We start from the raw sequence: 21,215 nt of genomic DNA on the forward strand, positions 1-21,215 counted from the left end.
GATCTCTTGACTATTGTGCTGAATGCCTGAAAAAGAAGCACATAATGGAACAAAGAGGATGAGGAAAGAAGAGAAGAATGGGAAGTTTGTCTTGTAGAAATCATCTTTATTTCTGTATCCAGCAGTTCCTAAATGCTCATAAATCTAGTAGCAATGTAAAGAAGTACACATGAAGGCATGTGCATGCCTTTAAAGAGATTCAGAATTGTTCCAAGAACCTGTCGTTCCCGCTTTAATTGAACACTTGGCATAAAAAAACGGATGTGGCTTCCTATTAACTGCGCTAATTCTTTGCAAGATCTTTAAAAACCCAGTGAAACCAAGCGTGAAGTCAAGTGATTCAAACGGCTCTGGGCAACATTTATTTTTATTGGCTATTTAAAGGAAATTTGATAATTAAACAGCACATTTTTCAAAGAGCCTCTGTAAACAAGAGCGGGTCAAAATGGCAGCTCTTGGCGAGTAAATGAAGTCCACTGGGACCTTAATTGGTTGATGTAGTTAATAACAGCTGACGGCTGATGAATGGCCGCGGCTTGGTCTTTGCCGAGATCTCAGACAACAAATTAGTTCCATTAAAGGCAACTGTGGAATCAGCTCGGAGTGAAAGTGATTAACTTAAATGATCAGCATTGAGTCAATTTGTGCCTCATTGAACTTGTTGTTGCTGCATCGATAGTTATTTATTTAATGCCCTAATTAGCTAATTTTTCGTCATTAATGCTATCATGTCATAACACGGTAAAAACCAGCAGATTGCTTGCATTATATATTTTTTAATTATTTTATTTTTAATTAAGATTGTCATTGTTATTAGTAGTATTATTTTATTGTCATATTAAATTTTTATTCCTTATGCTGAAGTACCAAAGATCATAAATTCAAACCAAAATACCAGAAAAGTACATTTTCGTTATATATGCGTCTTAACCACAGATGTAATGGTATCTGATATATATTTTCTTAATTTCTAACTATTATATTAGAAATGTTCTTCAGTCCCATAATGCACTGCAACAGATCCTAACAAAACAACAAAAAAACACGTTTGGAGGTTTATTTTTAGCATTAGCCTTAGCATTAGCCATAGCATTACTGTGGTTAGTTTTTAAACTACAAAAACTACAACAATTTTATGTATTTGCCATCAACATTTGTGTGAGGCCGGCAAAACAAAAAGGATCAGCAGAAGAATAGCAATATTGTTATTGTAAAAATGGAAAATAATCCATTAAAATCCATTATTAATCCATGAGTATAGATATCAAATAATTAAGGTAATGGTTTTAAAAAAACTGATCAAAAAGTTATTTTAGACTGTCTAATTATTGTGTTTTATTTCAATAAAAATATGTAATTGGAGAAAACTATCATTTTTCTACAGGTTTTATTTTTGATCTAACCAATCAATAAACCTTTTTTTTTTTAAAATAGTTTTCCTTCTCATACTTGAGCATCATAAAAGTAACTTTGATTTTATTGCAGACTGCTGTTGACCTTGGCCTGGTTAAGTGTTGCTAAACACACCACAAGACATTAAACCAACAGAACTGTCATCCTGAGAAAAGACTGCACTTAACTCTGAAGTCTCTTCCTCACCTTCCAGGGCATATTTGTGCTAAAACATACTTGTGTGTTAATTAAAGTTGAGCTTCGTTTGACCTCAATCTCGGGCCCCAAAAGTCTGAGACAGGACTCGCGCTCAAAGAAGACGAGGTTAGCAGAAGACGCCTTCAACACCTCGCATTTAATTTACTAGAGAGGGATGAGACTGCACATTTCTTTAATCCACGCAGTCACAACAAGGATATACAGTATGTGTAGTATTGTCAAGTACTTGACTCTGGTGTTGTAGAATTTACAGACCACATGATTCTTGATGAAGTCGTAACTGCTTTAATTTTTTTTGAAACCAAAATATGTCCAAACATCAGCGTTAAAAGCTGCTGGAGTCGACTGTATCCTCTCGTCCTCAGTCATCACCGGGATCTTCATTGTTTCTATAGCTTCAGAAGACGTAATGACTGCTGCCATCTAGCAGCAGGAAGTTTAACTGCGACACAAAATGAACGCTGTGGATATTTGCTTGTTAATTGTATAAAAATATATATTTTATTCAAATACACTTATTAAAATATTAACCACAAAAGGACTATGATAAAAAAAAAATGTAAATGATTTGAAAGAAAATAATAATGACAACAATAATCATTTAAATCGATACAGTGATGGTAAATATGAATAAAGATATCGCAAAAAATATATATTTTTTTTAATTATTACTTTATAAAGTTTGTATGAAATCTGGGTGAACGAGAAGGTACAGGAGCGGAGTCCATTGTGGCGCTTCACTCCTCCCCAGCATGATCAATTACCACAGAGTAGATGTGTTTATGGTAAACAGGATTTTATCTCCAGAAAAGTGTTTTCAGTGGGCGGGGCTTAAGATACTTTTCTAATTTAAATATTTAAATAAAAAGACATTTGTGTAAAAACCGAAACATACTATAGAGTCTCACATCTATTTAAGACACACTTAAATCAATAATTTAGTTGAACTTTAAACTAGTAAAATGTTTTGATGAGTTGTTACATGCAGTTTTGTTATGAGTTTAAAGCAATGTAACTCCTGTTAATTCATGTTTGTTTTTGTAAATTCACAGTGTGCACTTTACTTCTATAACTCGTTTCCTCTCAGTAAGATCCAATCAGCATTGTCACGGCCATGTGACGCAAGGTATTTCTTACAAAAAAACTAGGTGTGAGTTCAGATTAGCCTTTCCCGTACACACCTTAATATTTTCCGAGTACTAATGTAAATACTTTTGACCATTTTTTTTTCGAGGCACAAACCCTGGTCAGAGTTTCTTCCTCTGTGTGTCTCCGGGGAGTTTGGTAGCATTGCTCAGAAACACACGGGTTAATTGATGACTCTTAAAACTAGTGTTGAGTGCCTGTCCTGCTACATGTGCCGGTGATGGATTGGGACCCACCTCTCCCACTATGTACCGGGCTCAGATGTCAGCCCCGCCCGCAGGCCTCGCACCAGCACAGGCGGCAGAAAATCGATGAATAAAATGTGATTTAGGTTCAATTTAGAGATTCTCTAAAAAGATCAAACCAGGCGGCGATGATGAGGTCGTGAAAACGTTCCGAGGAACATCTCACACATGTTTCTCCTCACGCTTCTGTTATTTCAACGGTTTTAAAGTTCGATCAGTGTCACGCGGCGATGACATCACAGCCGTGTTTGAAGCTACGCGTTTCATGAGCGCTTCACGTTTAGCATCCACCACTGTGTTGTGGGTGATTTAAGGTATTCGTTAGCAATGATTAGAAGGCCTTTATTCCTTCAGATCTTTCAACCCAGATGAGTGCTCGCTCACACTCCTCTTCGTCCCTCTCGCTCCTTCCCCGCCAGGACGCTAGCCCTGAGGTATGACATGTTATATTTCAAGTATCCTTCAGATGTGACAGAAGACAAAGAAGGAGTGACGCAGATTATGGATGATTTATGGGAATGGTAAATACAGAGAAGAAGAAGAAAAAAAATCTTTTCATCAGCTCCGCGAGCGCTTGATTCATGGTTTTTCATTCTGTCCGTCCACTGCTGATGCTGCCGTTTCCCTCGCAGATGCAGATCTACCTGTACAACTCTGACGACTTCGACAGCCTCAGCGTCGCCATCAAGGAGAGACGCATCATCGCCGCCATGACAGTTTTCTTTGAGGTAAACAACCAGAAGTTTAAAAACACTCCAGCTTCTTTAAGCTTCTTGTTTGTTTTTTTCATTCAAAACTTAAATGCTTTTAAGAATTTACAAACCACACTTTCCACTTTCCATTTTATTTCTTAAGGAATTCTAAATTTCACTAGGGGCCATATTATATGTGGGTTGTAATAAAAAATGAAATAAAACGGTTAATAATCCATGACATTTTTATAGCAAAGTTTATGAACTATATTAATAATAAAACGTTTATATATATATAAAATATTAGAATTGGCATGTTTTTCTAAAACAACTTAATTTGAGGAAAAATAAATACTCACAAAAAGGACAAAATTAACTCTATTACTTCGTTAATCCCTCTGGAGGTCTCCTTCTTGAAATTGGGTTTCCATTTAAACAACAGACTATAGTTTCATAAAAACAAGAACAAAGCACAATTAAAAAAAAGTGCAAATATAAAGAAAAGATCAAAATATAAAGAACATAGATCAAATATCAATTATTTGATAAAAGTATCCAGGTCCTCTCTATACAACGAAGACAGTCATTGAATATAAAATAGCTTCATTTTATGTAAAATAAGTTAATTTAACTCTGACGGTTGCATATTCATTAATTTAATGTATAAATAGTTATTTCGTATTTAAATTGTATGTTTATAGTTTTGACAAACATTCATGAAATCCTTTATTATACAAAATATGTTTACATTGTGTCAATTGATTTGTTTATTTTAAGAAAAGTCAATTGGGCCACATCTTAGGTAGAAGGAACAGAAGTTTTATAAAAGCAAAAACAAAGTGCAAAGGGGAAAAAAAAGCGCAAATAAAAAGAACAAAGTGCAAAGGGACAAGAAAGTGCCAATGAAGAGAAGAAAGTGCGATGGGACCACAAAGTACAAATAAAAAGAACAAAGAGCAAAGGGACAAGAAAGTGCCAATAAAGAGAAGAAAGTAAAAAGGGACAACAAAGTGCAAATATAACTTAAATTGATTAAAAAAGGATAAAAAGGTTAACATAGAATAACATCATTACTTCACTAATAAACTAATTACCTCATAAATAGAGGCGGCTTAGAATCAGACTAAGTTAAAGTGAACTAGTCCACCTAGAGTATATACAAACTCAATGAAGGGGCCAAACATAATCTATATTATGTTAGCGTTTGTCCTCTTACACCGAACAAATTAATTTACTTAAACATTAGTTTTACTTTTATTGTTGACATCCATAATCTCGATTCCTTATCTTATCTTCAACACTCACATATTTATAGGTCAATACATCAACATTCATCTACTTCGATTTTGACCTAAGGAGCTAAAACTTAAGTAGTCAACATATAACCTGGAATCCACAAGGAAAATGACTTCAAATGGATGATGAAAGATGGAAAGGCGGATGTAATGTTTGTGCTTGAAGGGAGGAAACCAGAGTCCCTTGTGTCAAAAGCTGAAGCAGTAGAATTTTCAGCGAAATTAAACCACAGAGATTCTTTTATGCTATAATTAGCTTTTAATAAGAATACAGCATCAACAACTTCTCTTTAATTGGGATTCTTAACTCTTGTTACAGAAGAGCCAGTTACAGTGTTTTAGTATATATAGTGTTTAAGTCACTCATGTTATTTAGTTTGACACATGCTGTTATTAATTATTATGTTTACAAGTTCAGCTTCGTTTTGATGATGGTTTTTCATCTCAGTTGATACAAATATTGATGGGTTTTAAAATGTAGTCGAGCTATTAAAAGAGTCAATCATGAAAAGATGTGAAAAGACTTGAAAAATTATGAAAATTTACTCCGTGATAAATGTTGAAGTTGTTGGACTTATTAGAAGATGGTTCCTCGCTCTGATCTCCTTACATCAGAGAAGTGTCAAAACAAACAGAAAACAGACTCTTTTATTCCAGCGATAACTCCTGCATTAAAATCACATTTACGGCCTCATAGCTCCATGTTTTTTAATGTTTTTTACTGTTATTTGTAGCCCATGAAATTATGACTCATGTTGACTGTTAGTAAATGTTCCGCTATATGAAGTTAATATTCAAATAAGTTGGTGAATGCATTTGTTTTTCTCCTTTATATGGGCTCAGAAGACTTATTCCATATATAACTATATAACTATAATAGTTTCACAAATTTTCACAAAGTTAAACGTGTCTGTAAACATTAATTTATTTGAATTTTCTTTAAAATATCCAGTTACATCGATATAAACTATGTACTGCATCAGTATACAGTATAATTAATATAGATTCAGTTTATTTAGTTTATATTGCAAATCCATATCTTGTTGTTGCCTTTTTTATTCTTCACACATTGGGGAAATGGAGGTTGTAAAAGCAGCTCAGTATACAATGATTAACCGTACACATTATATTTAGACTTACAGTACATGTATTAAAAATGATAACACACAAATTAACTCATAATAATAAAGACAATAAAACCTTTGAAATAATAATAAATACCCAACAATAGTAATATTAATGATAATAAAAAATAAAATGATTAAATATATCCAATAATAAATAAAGTATTGATAAAAAACAAAAAGTAATAGACAAAAAAAAGTTGGAGTTGCGGCGAAATCTCTCCTTCCTTCAGTGCGGGTGAGTCTTATTAATAAAATATCACCAGTTTTTGTTAAAATGAAAACAGAAGGTTTTCCGATACGAGTGCCAATAGTGATACTTCCACTTCGATACCAGTTCCTGAACAATACTTTTTGTGATACCAATTTTAAAGGATCAACTCAAACAAGAAAATGAAATTAAACACAGTAAAAATATTGAATTATTTTTTTTCATCCTTGTTAAATTTCCACTCAAGGCTGTTTATATATATAAAAAAAATTACCAATAGTTTCCAGTGAAAAAAACACTTGCTAACATATCAATTTGATCTTCATTGTATTTTTTAATTGGAAAGGAGGGGAAAGGGGAAAGGATACAAAGATTTACATAACATTATTAGTTTTTCTTCAGAAAAATCCACACGTTATCAAGTTTTGTATAGAAAGACGAAGCATGTTTCGATAGTCGGTACCAAAGTACGGTACCCATCCTTATTCATACGTGCTTAACAATGTAAATATCTATTGGAATTTGCTGTCGCTGTAACAATGTTATGTGTTTGACATGTGTAGATTTATTCTTCACAGTAACGCACGAGAAGCTTCTTCACAAACACTCTATGGAAGTTGAAGAGCTTCATTGAAATGACAAGAGTCCCGGAGGAAGCAACTGCGAACCACATCCAACAAATCTGATGATTTGCAGTTGTTGCCATTAAAAACACTAATCTACTCTTCCAGCCGTTCTGGGCTGAATATCTTTGTCATTGTGCCGAAAGACCGCTCGGCGTGATCCATTAGTGGACGTGCCGTGACACCCTCTATGACCAGTGTTCGCAGCCGCCGCTCTAAATCATAGCCTGAAGGGCTGAGCGTGAACGCGTCTAATGTACAAAAGAGGGACCCTAATTTATGTTAACTATAAAAGCCCCCCAGAGATTTATGCCCCATGAAAAGCACATAGCAGCCGAGACAGCCCCGGGCGCTGTTCCAGTTTTACACCCTAATTTTCTATTAGCAGTATTTTTACAATTGATGACAGGTGATCAATGTGTGCTAACATTCTGCTTAATAGTATATATGTGGGGGTCAGCTTCCAGACGGGGGGGTGGGTAGGTAGGAATGGGGACACAGGTGTTTTTAATGTAGGTCTTCTTGCTGACAATGACGAAGTGTGTGCGTAGACTCGACTAAACGCCTCGGCAGGGTTCCGACAGTCCGATTGCTTACCGCAATTACGCCGGCGTACACAGTCTACTGAAGAGCAGTTTACTCTTAAAACACAGCGGCCAAGATTTACCATTTCTAATCAATGAGGAGTCCGCTGTGTTCCCCACAGGCCCGTTAATGGCCTCTAAGGTGTGAGTATTATCCACATTCAGCATTCACGCCCAAAATTATTCTCCACTTTACCGACTGGAATAAATGTTTGCCAAAGGAATATTGTTCCCTGTGTCCCAACACTCTTTTTTTTTTTTCTTCGTCTTTAAATAGGACATCGGTAATATTGCGCGATTTGTCGCTAAAGTGTGTCGCGCAAATTAGCGAATAGATAAAGACGGCATCGACGTAGGCTCGTCCGCAGATCTTTCTTCCCTAGCAATGCTCTTTATAAATAAGGAGATTTCAGGGTCCCTGGGAAAATGATGTAGTACATATGCCAGGCCTGTGTGTGTCCTCATAAAACACGTCATGTGATTTATGAGGACGCATCAGATAAAGTAACATGTGAAAGTAACATTATGTTCCAGACAAAAAGCTCTGTAAATGTTTCTGAATGAACAAAACTTCAAAGTTCATATATTTATTAAAAAATATATATTTATTATTTCTCTTAAAAAATGTTTAACCCTTGTATTATCTCAAGGGGACCTGATGGCCCTCAAACAAATGTGCTTGTAGTGTCCCGTGTGTTGCCTTTTGTTTAAGGTCTTTTTGAGAGGTTGTTCATCTTTAGCCAGAATCAACACAAGGGATACCACAAACACATTTGTTTTTTTAAATCGGGCTTTAAAACCCTAAAAAAGGCCTAAAACATATAAAAAAAACGACACTAAATAATAACAAGCAATGACTTAAAAAGAATACGTACAATTATATAAATCGCAAAATGTATTTAAATATTGATATTGATTCGTTTCTTACCAAGAACACATACGTTATGGTTTAATTGCAGCTAAGAAACCCCACAATACACAGGTCGTATTTTTTCATCTTTTTTCTGATTTTTTGTTGTTGTTTCCTTGTTGTAGTTGGGGACAAAAGACAACTCGGCCGTGGAGCCCATCATCCAGGGGTTGAAAGGCGTCGTACATCATGGTGAGCTTGACTGATGATTCTCATTTACGCAACTTTATGTCTTAAATATACTTAAAGGTCAACTAATGTGAAAACCCAACTCTCCTGACTCATGTTTCAAATGTTGAAGTCTTCCTCTCCAAGATGAAGTAAGTCCCTCATCATGACCATCTTTTGAACTTATTACTTTATCAAGTTGGTCTAAAATCTGGGCGAACGAGAGGTTACGAGAGCGTAGTCAATCATGACGTTATAATTGCTTCACTCTTCCTCCAGCCAGCTGTACTCATGCCCCGTTTTGTTTATAAAACGAGTCCCTTGGAGGTGGAGACTTCTGGGATTGATGACGCTTTGTATGACGCTAATCACAGCCTAGTGATTGCGGTTATGGCAAACAAGATTTAATGTCCAGGAAGTTTTTTCAGTGGGCGGGGCCTAAGATATTTTTTATAATGTCAATATTTCAGTGAAAAGACAAAGTCACACAAACTGATGATACAATAGAGTCACACATTTACTTAAGATACACTTTTTTTGAGTATTGTTTTGATTGTTTAAGCGCTTTGTGACCCTGGTCTCGAAAAGCGCTATATAAATAAATATTACTTACTTACTTACTTAAATCAACCCATTTGTTGCACTTTAAATTAATAAGATTTGGAGTTTGGTTTTTAAAAAGTCTTTTTTGTTTGTTTCAAACCAGTTGAGAGATTGCTTTAGATCATCCGTGAATAGATTTGTCATCAAACTTACTTCCGTCTTCCCCCCCACACTCGTATAAACAGATGTTCTCGACAAAGAAAAGAGTGTCATCCTTCACAGCAGCTGTTAGCTCGACACAAACACAAGAGTCATTCACAGCTGTAGCTCCACACCAAGAACAAGAACGTCTATATGGACGAGTGCTTCAGACGCAGCTCCGGCCGCCGTCTTTCTGCGCGCTACTTTTCTCAGATAAGTCGACACCAAGGACACAAACAACACACACGGTGACGGGAAATAATGAACGGCTGGATGTTTGAGACGAGCCGGGCTTCAAGCCGGAGAGTCATTATTGTTGTTGTATGAAGGGTTTTGTCACCTGGTGGTTTTCAGTCTTTTGATCACAAGAGATGTGGTGAGTATTTGTTGGGTTTCTTTTTTTTTTTCATCTTGCCAAGGAACAAAAAATATATATTCTCAAGGGTTTTAGATGTCATTGTACAGTTCTTTCGTTATATGCGAGGACTCAATTTTCATCACACGTCAGTGTGTAACTCAACATTCCTTCAAAGTATTTCTGAAGGCTCCAAAAACATATTATGTGGTGAATGATTTTTGGTGTCAATAAAAACAACCAGCTTCAATAAATGTATTATTTTGGCGGCTGAAACAGCAGCACTGAGACACTGAATGGACTGATAACCTCCCGCGACACCGTGACTCATGCATAGACTGAATAATTGGACTCATGTTCTATTTGGGTATTTTCAAGTCCCAGTGCCCGAGCTCTGAACAGATTGCCCCGAACCAAGAAATATGGACCTTCAAAAACCAGCAGTGGTCCACAGTGTTTTTGTTTTTTTTAGAGCGATCACTGCGATACATGAAGATTCGAAACGGTTGAGTCTTCCTTCTTTGACCCTGTGTAGCTGGGAAGGATTAAATCAGATGTAAATGTTTTGTTGAGACCGTGCAACAGGTTTTTTTCCCTTGCTCAAAATATGATTTTTATTTTGTAGGTTGGATTTTTGTCGAACTGTGAATTTAGAACATTTTGTCTAATTTGATGCATTTTCTTTTTAACTATATAATCAAGCTACATAAAAGTATGTTGCGATTAAATCTCCGGCCACTAGATGGCAGCAGTCAAAACATCCTCCGCTGCTAAAGTAACGGTGAAATCCCTCGAGGACGACTCAGGACGAGAGGATACAGTAGACTCCGGCAGCTGATGTTTGGACATATTTTGGTTTCAAAACGAATGAAAGCAGTTGTCAGTCATGTGGTCTGTAGATTCTGCAACACCAGAGTCAAGTACTTTACAATTTTACAAATATATCCATGATACTGCAGTATCATAGTATATCAGAAAATAGGTTAAAGTTGTCCCTGTATCGTGATATATATGGTATTCTTTCCAATACACACCTCTAGAGGCCGCCAGAGGTACATTATGCTTTATTCTTTGAATTCAAAATACGCTTTTTTATTTTGTAGGCTGTAGTTTTGTTTTACTGTGTATTTATGACATTTTTGTCTTATTTGATGCGTTTTCATTACTATATATCTAACTATAACTATATAATCAAGATAAATAAATGTCAACACTTGATGTAAAGATGTATATTTCTGAACCATGTGAAACCCACAAAGATGAGCAACTCTTCTGATCCATGACATGGAATGTATCTACATCATTTATATTCCCGTTCAGAAGCAAATAAACCGCTCATATACCAACAAACTGAAGGTATTAGCATTCTGACTCGACGCTTGAACATCCTGTGATCTATCATGTCGGAGGTAAGATGGAGCGTAGCGCCGCTTCCCTTTCTCCGTGTTCCCTTTTCCTGACGGGCTGCTTAATTCTCTGCACCTCCCTGTTATGCTGCTTGGTTTTTCCACAAGCTCGTTATCCCGCGGTCGTCCATCCATCAGCATCCATGAGCGGCACATGGGCGACGGGGCACGTACGCAGTCTGAACTCGAGAAAAAAAAGAAGCGTTTTTGAAGCTGGATGCCAAGTACAGATGAGGCATGAACTCATCCACTGACTCACACACACCGGACGAGCGTTGACATCCACTTGGCGATAACGCTTTTCTATTTATTATGTCTTGTCGGGCCAAGAGGAGCTAAATCCCAGTGATTTCTGTACCACTAAATGGATCTTCTTTTGTAACACGGATGGATTTGTGTTTACTGTTTGCTTTACACGACCTTGCTTGATTCTTATCTGCCACAACGGAGCCGCTAATCATTGGGATCCATCTTGGTCCTCGTGGCCCCCTCGCAGCAGTCGGAGGCCACCGCGCGGGCCCCGAGATCGGCTGTCAGCGCCAGCCGTTTTTATCAGACGCCTCCCCTCCTCGCCTCCCGCCCCCTTTCCTTTTCCCTTTGCTTGTGTGGGAGCAGAGATCTGGCGGCGGTGATAACAATCCATTTAAGTCTGGCCGCTGCCTCTCCTGCCGGAGGAGCCTCCAGGATACCTTAACACATAATGTAATGACCAGAATGGCTTGTACGGAATGGGTACAATATTTGTGACCCTTGTAAGATACACAGAATCAACTCCAGCAATTATGTCTCAGGGTGATAGGAAGAAAAGGACTGTGTTGTGCAAGAATAATTTATTTGTACCACACAAGATAAGACTTAAAAAAAAATACTTGAGTTTCAAGTTATTGTTCTGAGAACAAGCTATGATTGTTTAATAGTGTGAATGATAATTGTAATACTACTGCTGCTTTTACTAATTATACTTCTACTACTACTTCTACTTCTGTCTTCTTCTCTCATTACTTTTACTTTTTCTACTAACTCTTCTTGTACTACTACTACTACTACTACATATTCTACTTCTACTACTACTTCTACTAATAACTCTACTATTTCTACTTCTAATTCAACTACTTCTTCTACTTCTACTACTAATCCTAATACTTCTTCTACTCCCACTACTAGTTCTACTACTACGTCTTCTACTACTAATTTTACTAGTACTTCTACTTCTACTTCTACTACTACTTCTACTACTAATTCTACGACCGCAACCCTTTTTTCACACTCTGTTTGACACTAAGACAAGAGAGTAGTTGTAATTCTGAAACTACATCTACTACTAATTATTCTATTACTACTTCTTCTTCTTCTACTCTCATTACTTTTACTTTTACTACTAATTCTTATACTACTTCTACTACTACTTCTAATAATAACTTTACTACTTCTACTACTAATTTGACTACTTGTTCTACTCCCACTACTACTTCTTCTACTTCTACCACAAATTATGCTTTTTTTCCCTCTCTTCTCAACCTTTTTCACTTCATTTCAATGTTTTCATATCAGTCTTTCTTCTTTATGCCATCATTTCAACTGTTTCAATACATTTTTACTTTGAATACTAATACTATACTATTTCTTTCTTTATATATATATATATATAGAGAGAGAGATAGATAGATACACAGTACATCTATAGGGAATTAACTACAAAAAGAAGATACAATAACTACTACCTCAATTTAGATTCAAACACCCATTTTATTATACTTTCACCAAACATTTAGTTTTTTGTTTTTTTGAGGGGTTTTCCGTTAAATCGATATCATAAAAAAAAAGTATTGAGAACTGCAGCTAGAATACTGTTGAATTTCTGTTTAAATTCTTCACGTTCTTATCTGTACCATGTAAAAGTCACCATATTGAGTAAGACATGATACACTCGGTGGTTTGGCCGTGAAACTGAATGCTTTAAAATAATAATAAAGTAAAAATGTTTTTCTCGTCACTGACTTCGATCGGGAGTATTTTTACTTACTGAAGAATCTTTTATGGAATGCATTCAACAAAGTTTCTTCACTAAGTGCTGTGCGTCGAGATGTAGTTCAATTACAAGTTAATTACAAGTTTTTTATAGTAAAACTGTCAAGTTTGCTCTTGTAATCTGAACAGGAAAGAGACATGTTAACACTTTCTTCTTCTTTAACTGATTAAATACAGTGGATTTTGTGACCTCAAAACCACTAACAAATCATGGAATAAAATCAAGCTAAATATGCAAAAATAATTATAACATTGTATTTTATAACATTTAAAATCAGGCATTTTAGCATTTTTTTTTCCAATATTTTGTTGTATTTAATGCTTTAATGGTCAGTCAGTACTACAAATGTAATCATATTTAGAGACTTATCATGAATAAAATAAATGAATACAAAATAAAAGATTTGATGCATTCATGACTGTTTTAAATGAACACAAACCATTAGCTTCTTATTTTAAGATTCTCAACAGGTGATTTTTGCGAGTCCAAAGTAAAAGGATGTAAAGACAGAATCACGGACTCTAGACTGGGAATGGAAATAAAGGAGTCGACCCGAGCAGATTGACTAGACGTCTCTGTGGGATTTCATAAAAGCCGCGCCACGTGAAGCAAATGATTGTTTCCCCCCAGAAGTCATAGGGGTTCGGCAAGTCAACGCTAACAAGCAAACGGCGTTGAAACCCGACGCGCTCCGAGCCGGACCGTTTACACGCTGTTTTGATTTGGGACGGGAGGTGTTGAAACTTGTGCGACTCCCTGACGGACGCAGAGAAAAGTTCATTTTCCTCTTTTTTACCAAAACTGTTCACGACTTGGGTCGGGAGTTGTGGAGTCTATTGGAGCATTTCCATGCAGCACGAATCACGATTTCAGGTTGTGTCTGGCGGCGTGCTGTTGTTCGGGGACCCGCTCAGGCCAGCGTTATTGACTTGTGTCGCTGTGTTCCTCTCTCCGAACACTGCTGGATAACATCCAAGCCGTGTGGCAGCATGAGGGCCGACAACCATGGAAAATCAACTACTTGTTGCTTCAGCAGCAGAAACATTTTATCTAAGTCTAAAAGTTTCTTTGGTCATTATTTGTGTCACTTTAATGCAGATGTTTTGAACACTATGTTCTCAGAGTAAATTGATAAATTACTCTATCATAAATACATTTGAAATGTAAGTATGTTTTTACGTCTCATCTTAATAGAAATCTTCATCTTTTTTTGACCCAATGATAAAATAAATTCACCTGATGATTCCAGATAAGATAGGTCTTATTTAAAGATGTTACAATATCACCTTAATAACTTGTTGATATTAAAAGAAATAGGCCAATGGATAAAAAAAACCCACATTGTCTTTTAAAAGTGTTTTTCTCACTTAATTAAAAGATTATTTTTTTTTACGTTTTACAAGCAAGTGTCTTTTTTTTTGTAATTCGAGGTCATTTAAAAATCAATCTAATCAGACTTTTCTTCTTCAAACAAAACTAAAACATGTACATTTGAGTTAAGATGTCATCAATTTGCTTTTTAACATTTTTATTTTTAAGGAAACTTTTTGGACATCCTGTATATTTAATGGAATTTGAATTCCAGGGTGTCCCGAGCTCTTATTTGACACCCGTCTTTAGAGGTTAACGAATGTGAAAATCCAACTCTCCTGACTCACATGTTTCAAATGTTGAAGTCATCCTCTCCAAGATGCAGTAAGTCCCTCATCATGATCATGATTTGAATGAATTACTTGATAAGAAATCTGGGCGAACAAGAGGTTACGAGAGCGAGTCCATTATGACGTTATAATGGCTTCACTCCTACTCCAGTCAGCTGTGATCACGCCCCGGTTTTGTTTATACAAAAAGTCCCTTGGACGAGAAGACTTCCTGGTGTTGACAAACATTCATACATGACCAATCACAGCTGAGTGGGTGTGGTTATGGTAAAAAAAGATTTTATCTCCAGAAAAAGTTGTGAAAAAGTGTTTTAAGTGGGTGGGGCTTAAGATAATTTTCCAATGTAAATATTTCAATGAAAAGAGAGTTTTACAAGATCTATTTGAGACACACTTAACTTCGTCGCCCTTTAAAGAAAGGTTCCATGAGGCGACCCCCTTTATTTCTTCTTGTCATGACACATGAGGACAGATGGTTATTTAATTCTGGAGATATTTAATTGAACAGCTTCTAGGATCAGAATAGAACATGAGGAAGAGCAAGAACGCTGAAGCTCCTCCTGCTTCGTTTTTGTCGTGGAAGTCGCATCTATAGACACCGTTTGGATGACGTTGTCGGAGCGTGGCTACAAGCCTAATGGACACCATGTGCCCTCCTGGCTCTCCCAGCTGTGCGTTGATTCAGGGGCCGGCGTCCTATATATGTGGAGCACTTTGAGTTAATCCAGGGAAAATGAAGTTTGGTCCATCAATTTAGCAAATGTACGCCGGGTACGTTTCGGATTTGAACGACTAATAACTAAATTATTGTCTTTCTCTTTTCAACAAAACCCAGCAGCTGCGTCTCCCCTGTGATTCAAATAGTGATTATATCCTCCACGGTGATGTTTTCCAGAAGAAGAGCTTGAGCTCCTGTGATGCACGTTCTTAACAAAAATCTTTTCGACTCTTAGAAAAGGAGACCAACATCCGCTCGTTCGTCCTGAGGGATCTGCTGCCGTCGTCGGTGGACAGTTACTACCGATACACGGGTTCTCTGACCACCCCGCCGTGCAGCAAAGTGGTCGAGTGGATCGTCTTCTCCAAACCTGTGTATCTGTCCCACACCCAGGTGAGCTGGTGCCTCTCACAATAGAGTTTTGGAAAAAAAAAGTGCTTCAAGCGTCAACATCCTGTTTTACTATTTGAGGGATTCTCGTCAGTTAATGAAAGTACATTTCTTTTTTCAATGTAAATTATATTATTAAAGTAATTTATTACTAAATTAATGAAAGATAATGAAGCTGAATATTTACACAATAAGATCTTAATGTAGGACGTTTAAAATGAAAAGTTTTAAAGCAGTATTTTCTATTAAAAGAAGGTTAGAAGATACTTGTACTGTATTAATTAAATTATTTTTCAAACTTTGGTTGAAGGTTTTAGAACGAAAATGAATCATTTGAGTCATTTGTGAAATACAAACTCTAAATTTTAATTTTAAGATGATTGTCACCTGTTGATCAAACCCAATTTCTCCCGCTCTCCTCTCTGTGTTGGGAGGAAGTTGGTATTGATGCATCTTTTGAAGTTTCAGGGAAGATTCCGTAAAGAGTCGATTTAATTAAATGTAGAAAATAAAGTTTTCTTGTTTTTTTTGTTTGAATGTCAAAAATCTAAAAGTCGTTTTGCTTTTTTCTTTTATTCTTTATTTCCAGAGGCAACACAAGGGTTAAATATTACTTGTTTGCTTTGTTAGTACTAGTTTTTTTTTTTGTTTTTTTTAATTATTTTTTTTTCCTGCAAGATTGAATTAATAATAATAATAATAATTCATTTTATTTAGAGGTGCCTTTCTTGGCACTCAAGGACGCCTTACATGAAATTAAAAAAGCCAAGCATTGAATAGAATAGAATAGAATAGAATAGAATAGAATAGAAAACGTTTATTCATCCCCAGAGGGGAAACACACTTTTACAACAGCAGCAGCAGGACAATGAAAATAAAGTGCATGGAAAAAAAGAAATAGTAAAAGAGATAATAAAATAAAATAAAATAAAACGATCTTAAAAATATACAAATTGTTTACAGTATTAGAAAAATTAGCACTATTAACAGAATAAAATAAAGTAAAATAAAAAATAAAATAAAATAAAATAAAAACAAAACATAAAAACACACGAGAAGAAAAACACTACGGATTAGCATCAGGATATTTAGAGAGTAGAGAGTTAAATATCCTGACACCAATTGGGATGAAGGACCTTCTATAACGCTCCGTCCTACACTGGGGGTGCCTGAGCCTGCCACTGAAGGAGCTGGCCAGCTCCTCCACGGTCAGGTGCAGTGGGTGGAGAGTGTTGTCCCTGATGGAGGATAGAACAGAATTAAAAACATTAAGACACATTATCATAACACAGTGATCAGGTGCAATTAAATTGAATAAATGTTTCAATTAATTCCTTTTTTTACACATAGAGTTTAGGTCCAATAGTTTGAAAATATACATTCTAAATTCAATATATTTTAATTCTTAGTCTGTTATATTCAATATAAAACGTTAACAAAATGATACTGACATTTTTATATTGAATTAAAAATATATATATAAATGAAAAAAATTGAACTTGGCAAATATATATATTTACTGACTATTGGAATTAGAAAATTAAACTATGTGACATTTCTTTTAAATATTTTTTTAATTAATAAAAACAAAAAGTTATTAAATATTAAATCAAAATTGATTTAACCTTAATGTAATCTTCAACATAGAATTGAATGAATTTGATTATTAAAAAAAAGTATGGAAAAACATTTCGATATGAATATAACATTTGAGGGTTCACAAGAAAATGATAAAAAGTCATAAAGTTAAAAGTTAGAAATAAAAAAATAAAAAAAAGGTTTGTTGACATGCAACGATACACAAGCCTTCTTCCTAATTTTCTGTGCATTTACATTTTTTTTTATTTCAGATAAACAACATATACACTTTAGAGATGTGTGTCCATCCACTACATACATGTCCAAAGTACCAAGACAATTTATTTTGGAATGATTGGAATTAGGATATTAAACTATACGTGTTAAAAATAAATAAGTAAAAATGTGTCTTGTGTGAGAAATGTGTCACAATTCCACTATTTGTCGTCATAATATGAAAACTCAAGTTCTGATGAGCTTCCGTTGAGTAAAAAATCCTCCACATGAAGCAGCAGACATGACAACAGACTTTCCTCCTCTCGCAAGGTCACAAATCTTAACTCTGACGATGACATCTGCCCTATTATTATTGACCTGTCCTCCCGCATCGGCCGCACTCACAAATTGTCTTTTATGAAGCCGTAATTAATTTCTCCAAGCAACCAAAGGACACGTTGATTTCACACTATCCATAATGTGCAGTCATTACGGCGCGGGGCAGGGGATCGTTCCCGGCAATCAATGGCCACAAATTAACCCAGTTGAGTCCTCGTCCGTTTCCTGGCGTGACGGCGAAGGTTTCCTCGCCTAAAAGGACCGGTGGCGAACGAAAAGCAGCAGAAGTCGTGGCGTAAACTGGCGCCGACGTGATTATTATTCTGTTTATAGCTATTTTTGTCTCTTCTTGCAGCTGGAGGCTTTTTACTCCATCTTCACCACCGAGCAGCAGGACCACGTCAAGTCCGTCGAGTATCTGTGGAACAACTTCCGTCCCCGGCAGAGCCTCGACGGCAGAAAAATCTTTAAGTCGGCGGTGAAAGACGCATGGGAGAGAGATTTGACCGAGAATCAAGGCACTCAGGGCACCGAGGCTTCAAAGAGTAAGCTGAGTTATTTTTCTCTGGAAAAAACATCAAATGCTTTGCACTTCACTGAGACTCTAATTGGCCTAACCTGACAAACCCTGTAATTATTTCTCCAGTTTCAATAACTCAGCTGAATTAGTCATTTTTGCTGTAAATTACCATTGTGATTACCATTGTTAGCGGTGATTAAAACCAACAAATGTTCTGAATTTGTCACTGGAATGATGTGACGTGAAATATAAATATAGTAAATATTTGTATTTTGAAACTGAAGCTCTTTGTAAAAAACAAAACAAAACATGTTTTAGTTGTGTTTGTATGTATAATCGAGAACAGAATTTAGAAAGTAGACCTCTGCCAAGCAGCTCGTTTACTTGACTCAACCCATTATTCTTTATTTGAATTATCGGAATAACGTGTGACATTTTTAGCATTTGAAAAATATTATGAAAACAACACGCGCAGCAAAAAAAGTAAACAAGTATATTTTGAAACTCAACATCATTTGTAAAAGAAAACAACATATTTTTGCTCTGTAAATATGCATTTATATACAACATTAACCATATAATCGAGAACAGAATTAAGAAAGTAGACCTCTGCCAAGCAGCTCGTTCACTTGTCATTCTTACTCAACCCATTATTATTTATTAATATTATCTGAATAACCCATTTAGCATTCCAAAAATATCATATTTACAACAGACACAGTAAAAAAATATCAAGGAGATTTTGCTGCTGAACCCTCAAATGTTTTTTGGACCCATTTGCTATTCATAACATGCAATCATATTTCTTGTCTCGACATTTTTGAAATATTTTTATTTGTTTTTCTTTCATTTACTTTGCTTTTGCGAGACAAATACATCCCCCAGCGTTTTTTAACCCTTGTGTTATCTCTGGGTGAAACAAAAATGGGTTCGAGTGACCCCTGATTACCTCAAACACATTTGTTTTTTCGGACCACCGGGTCTTGACCCAGAGGTAGCGCAAGGGTTGAGGATGAGCAATAGATTCTCTAGAAATGTGACACAAGTCCAGGAAGTGGTGTCGACCTGGTCACATGACTCACAATGGTTTTATAATCATAAGCTACATTTATGTTCCGATTTGACACCTTTTTAACATATACTCGCTTCATAACTGTATGGCTTCCATCTGGTAAGTGAGCGAAGACTCGACACAATGCAACACCCGGAGGGTGGTGTTCGTGCTCCTCCAGCTTAAAGTGCCATGAAGCTAATTAAAGTCGGAGTCAAGTTTAATTAGATTCCTTTTTTAATAAATAAGTTCTCGTCCGCGGCGTATCATGACAAGGGCCATCCACGACCCGATTCAAATTTCCGATTCCAAAAGAATCACCGCGTCTATTTTTTTTTCATTTGTTGGGTTCTTCTAATCGGTTCCTGGGACCGATTCCTTTCAGTCAATACACTGTACATTTGTATGAGGAGAAAGTCTATCGTGAAGATGTTTTTAAAGTTCTAGGCCAAAAATGTATGTCCATGCTAATGTAAGTGACCGATGCTAACGTGTCTTCGTCTTCATCTTCATCCAAAAAGACTAAAAACATCTAAATACCTCCGCAATGCTCGTCTGTATCGTCCCTCTTGTATTGAAGCCTCTACAAAAATAATTGTTTTAAAAAAATAAACAAGTCTATATTTTAAGCTTGTTTTAAGATGTTAGCCAAAAGGCTAACATGCTACACAGACATGAAACTCTCCGGGTAAATATCGCGGGAGCCTCCAGTCTAAACAAAAACAGATTACTCTGTAACTGAAAATAATCCCGAAACCTTAATTAACTTGAGGTTGAGTTGAAATTGAGAGACATTGTTTGAATATTTGGTGAAATATTCTTTTAAAAATACAAGCTAATCATGCTAGTATTCAAAGTGTTGAGAATTAATGTTTACTTAAATGCTGTGAAATAAAGGCTGAACGTTTTGGGAAAGGGTTTGGGCGAGAGCTGCATTTTGAATTCAAAAGTAAAACTCCCTTTCTTCAGACTCCCCTGAACCCATGTACTTGAATGTTGCTCTATGTCTCTAATAGAGTTCATATTGTCAATTATAATATATAAAGGTTTGTCCTACATTATTCTTGGAAATTAAACAGCGGTTCATAGTGCAAACCATGGAAGCCTAATAAGCTGCAATGGATCATGGGACTTTTGATCATAGAAATGCTATTTAACGACACGCTAAAGAAAGTGGATATAATCTAATAATAATAAAGACATATCTAATGGATTCCTGTTAAGTTTATCCTTTTGAATTCAAATGTCAAACCCCCTTTCTTCAGATTCTCCCCTGAAGCCACGCCTCCAAATTACAGACATATGTAGCATCGTGAGGAAAGTGATGAGTATGATAGTAATATCAACGTCCAACCCACAATCTTCAATGGGTTGATTGAAATGTTTGCATGTGTTGTTTTTTTTTAGTTGAGAAAAATACAGTAATTCAATTCAATTCAATTCAATTTTATTTAAAGTGTCTTATCATAACAAAGTTATCTCAAGACACTATACAGTTGAAATAAGACTACAGTTGATTAAGGAAAAATAGATCCCAGCAATTCAACAAAGAGCAAGAAACAAAACACTGTACAGTGAGCTGTACAGTGAGCAATGGTG

At 35.9% G+C, this 21,215-nt stretch overlaps 1 protein-coding gene across 2 annotated transcripts in view; it reads left to right on the forward strand.

The window, feature by feature from the left end:
- Positions 1–21,215, forward strand: part of ca16b (carbonic anhydrase XVI b) — a 149,480-nt gene that overhangs the window by 83,353 nt on the left and 44,912 nt on the right. Inside the window, exons 1-5 of one of the 2 annotated variants that reach the window (XM_087801892.1) lie at positions 3,500–3,523; positions 3,635–3,730; positions 8,567–8,633; positions 15,758–15,915; positions 18,401–18,590. In XM_087801892.1, coding sequence (XP_087658018.1) covers positions 3,515–3,523; positions 3,635–3,730; positions 8,567–8,633; positions 15,758–15,915; positions 18,401–18,590 — 520 coding nt within the window. In that variant the 5' untranslated portion in view covers positions 3,500–3,514. Of the gene's footprint in view, positions 1–3,499; positions 3,524–3,634; positions 3,731–8,566; positions 8,634–15,757; positions 15,916–18,400; positions 18,591–21,215 lie in introns of those variants that run through there. The other variant, XM_087801891.1, reaches the window with a different exon arrangement.

This window comes from Callionymus lyra, chromosome 10 (genome assembly GCF_982586985.1).
Source record: "Callionymus lyra chromosome 10, fCalLyr1.hap1.1, whole genome shotgun sequence".
In the NCBI taxonomy this organism is placed as follows: domain Eukaryota; kingdom Metazoa; phylum Chordata; class Actinopteri; order Syngnathiformes; family Callionymidae; genus Callionymus; species Callionymus lyra.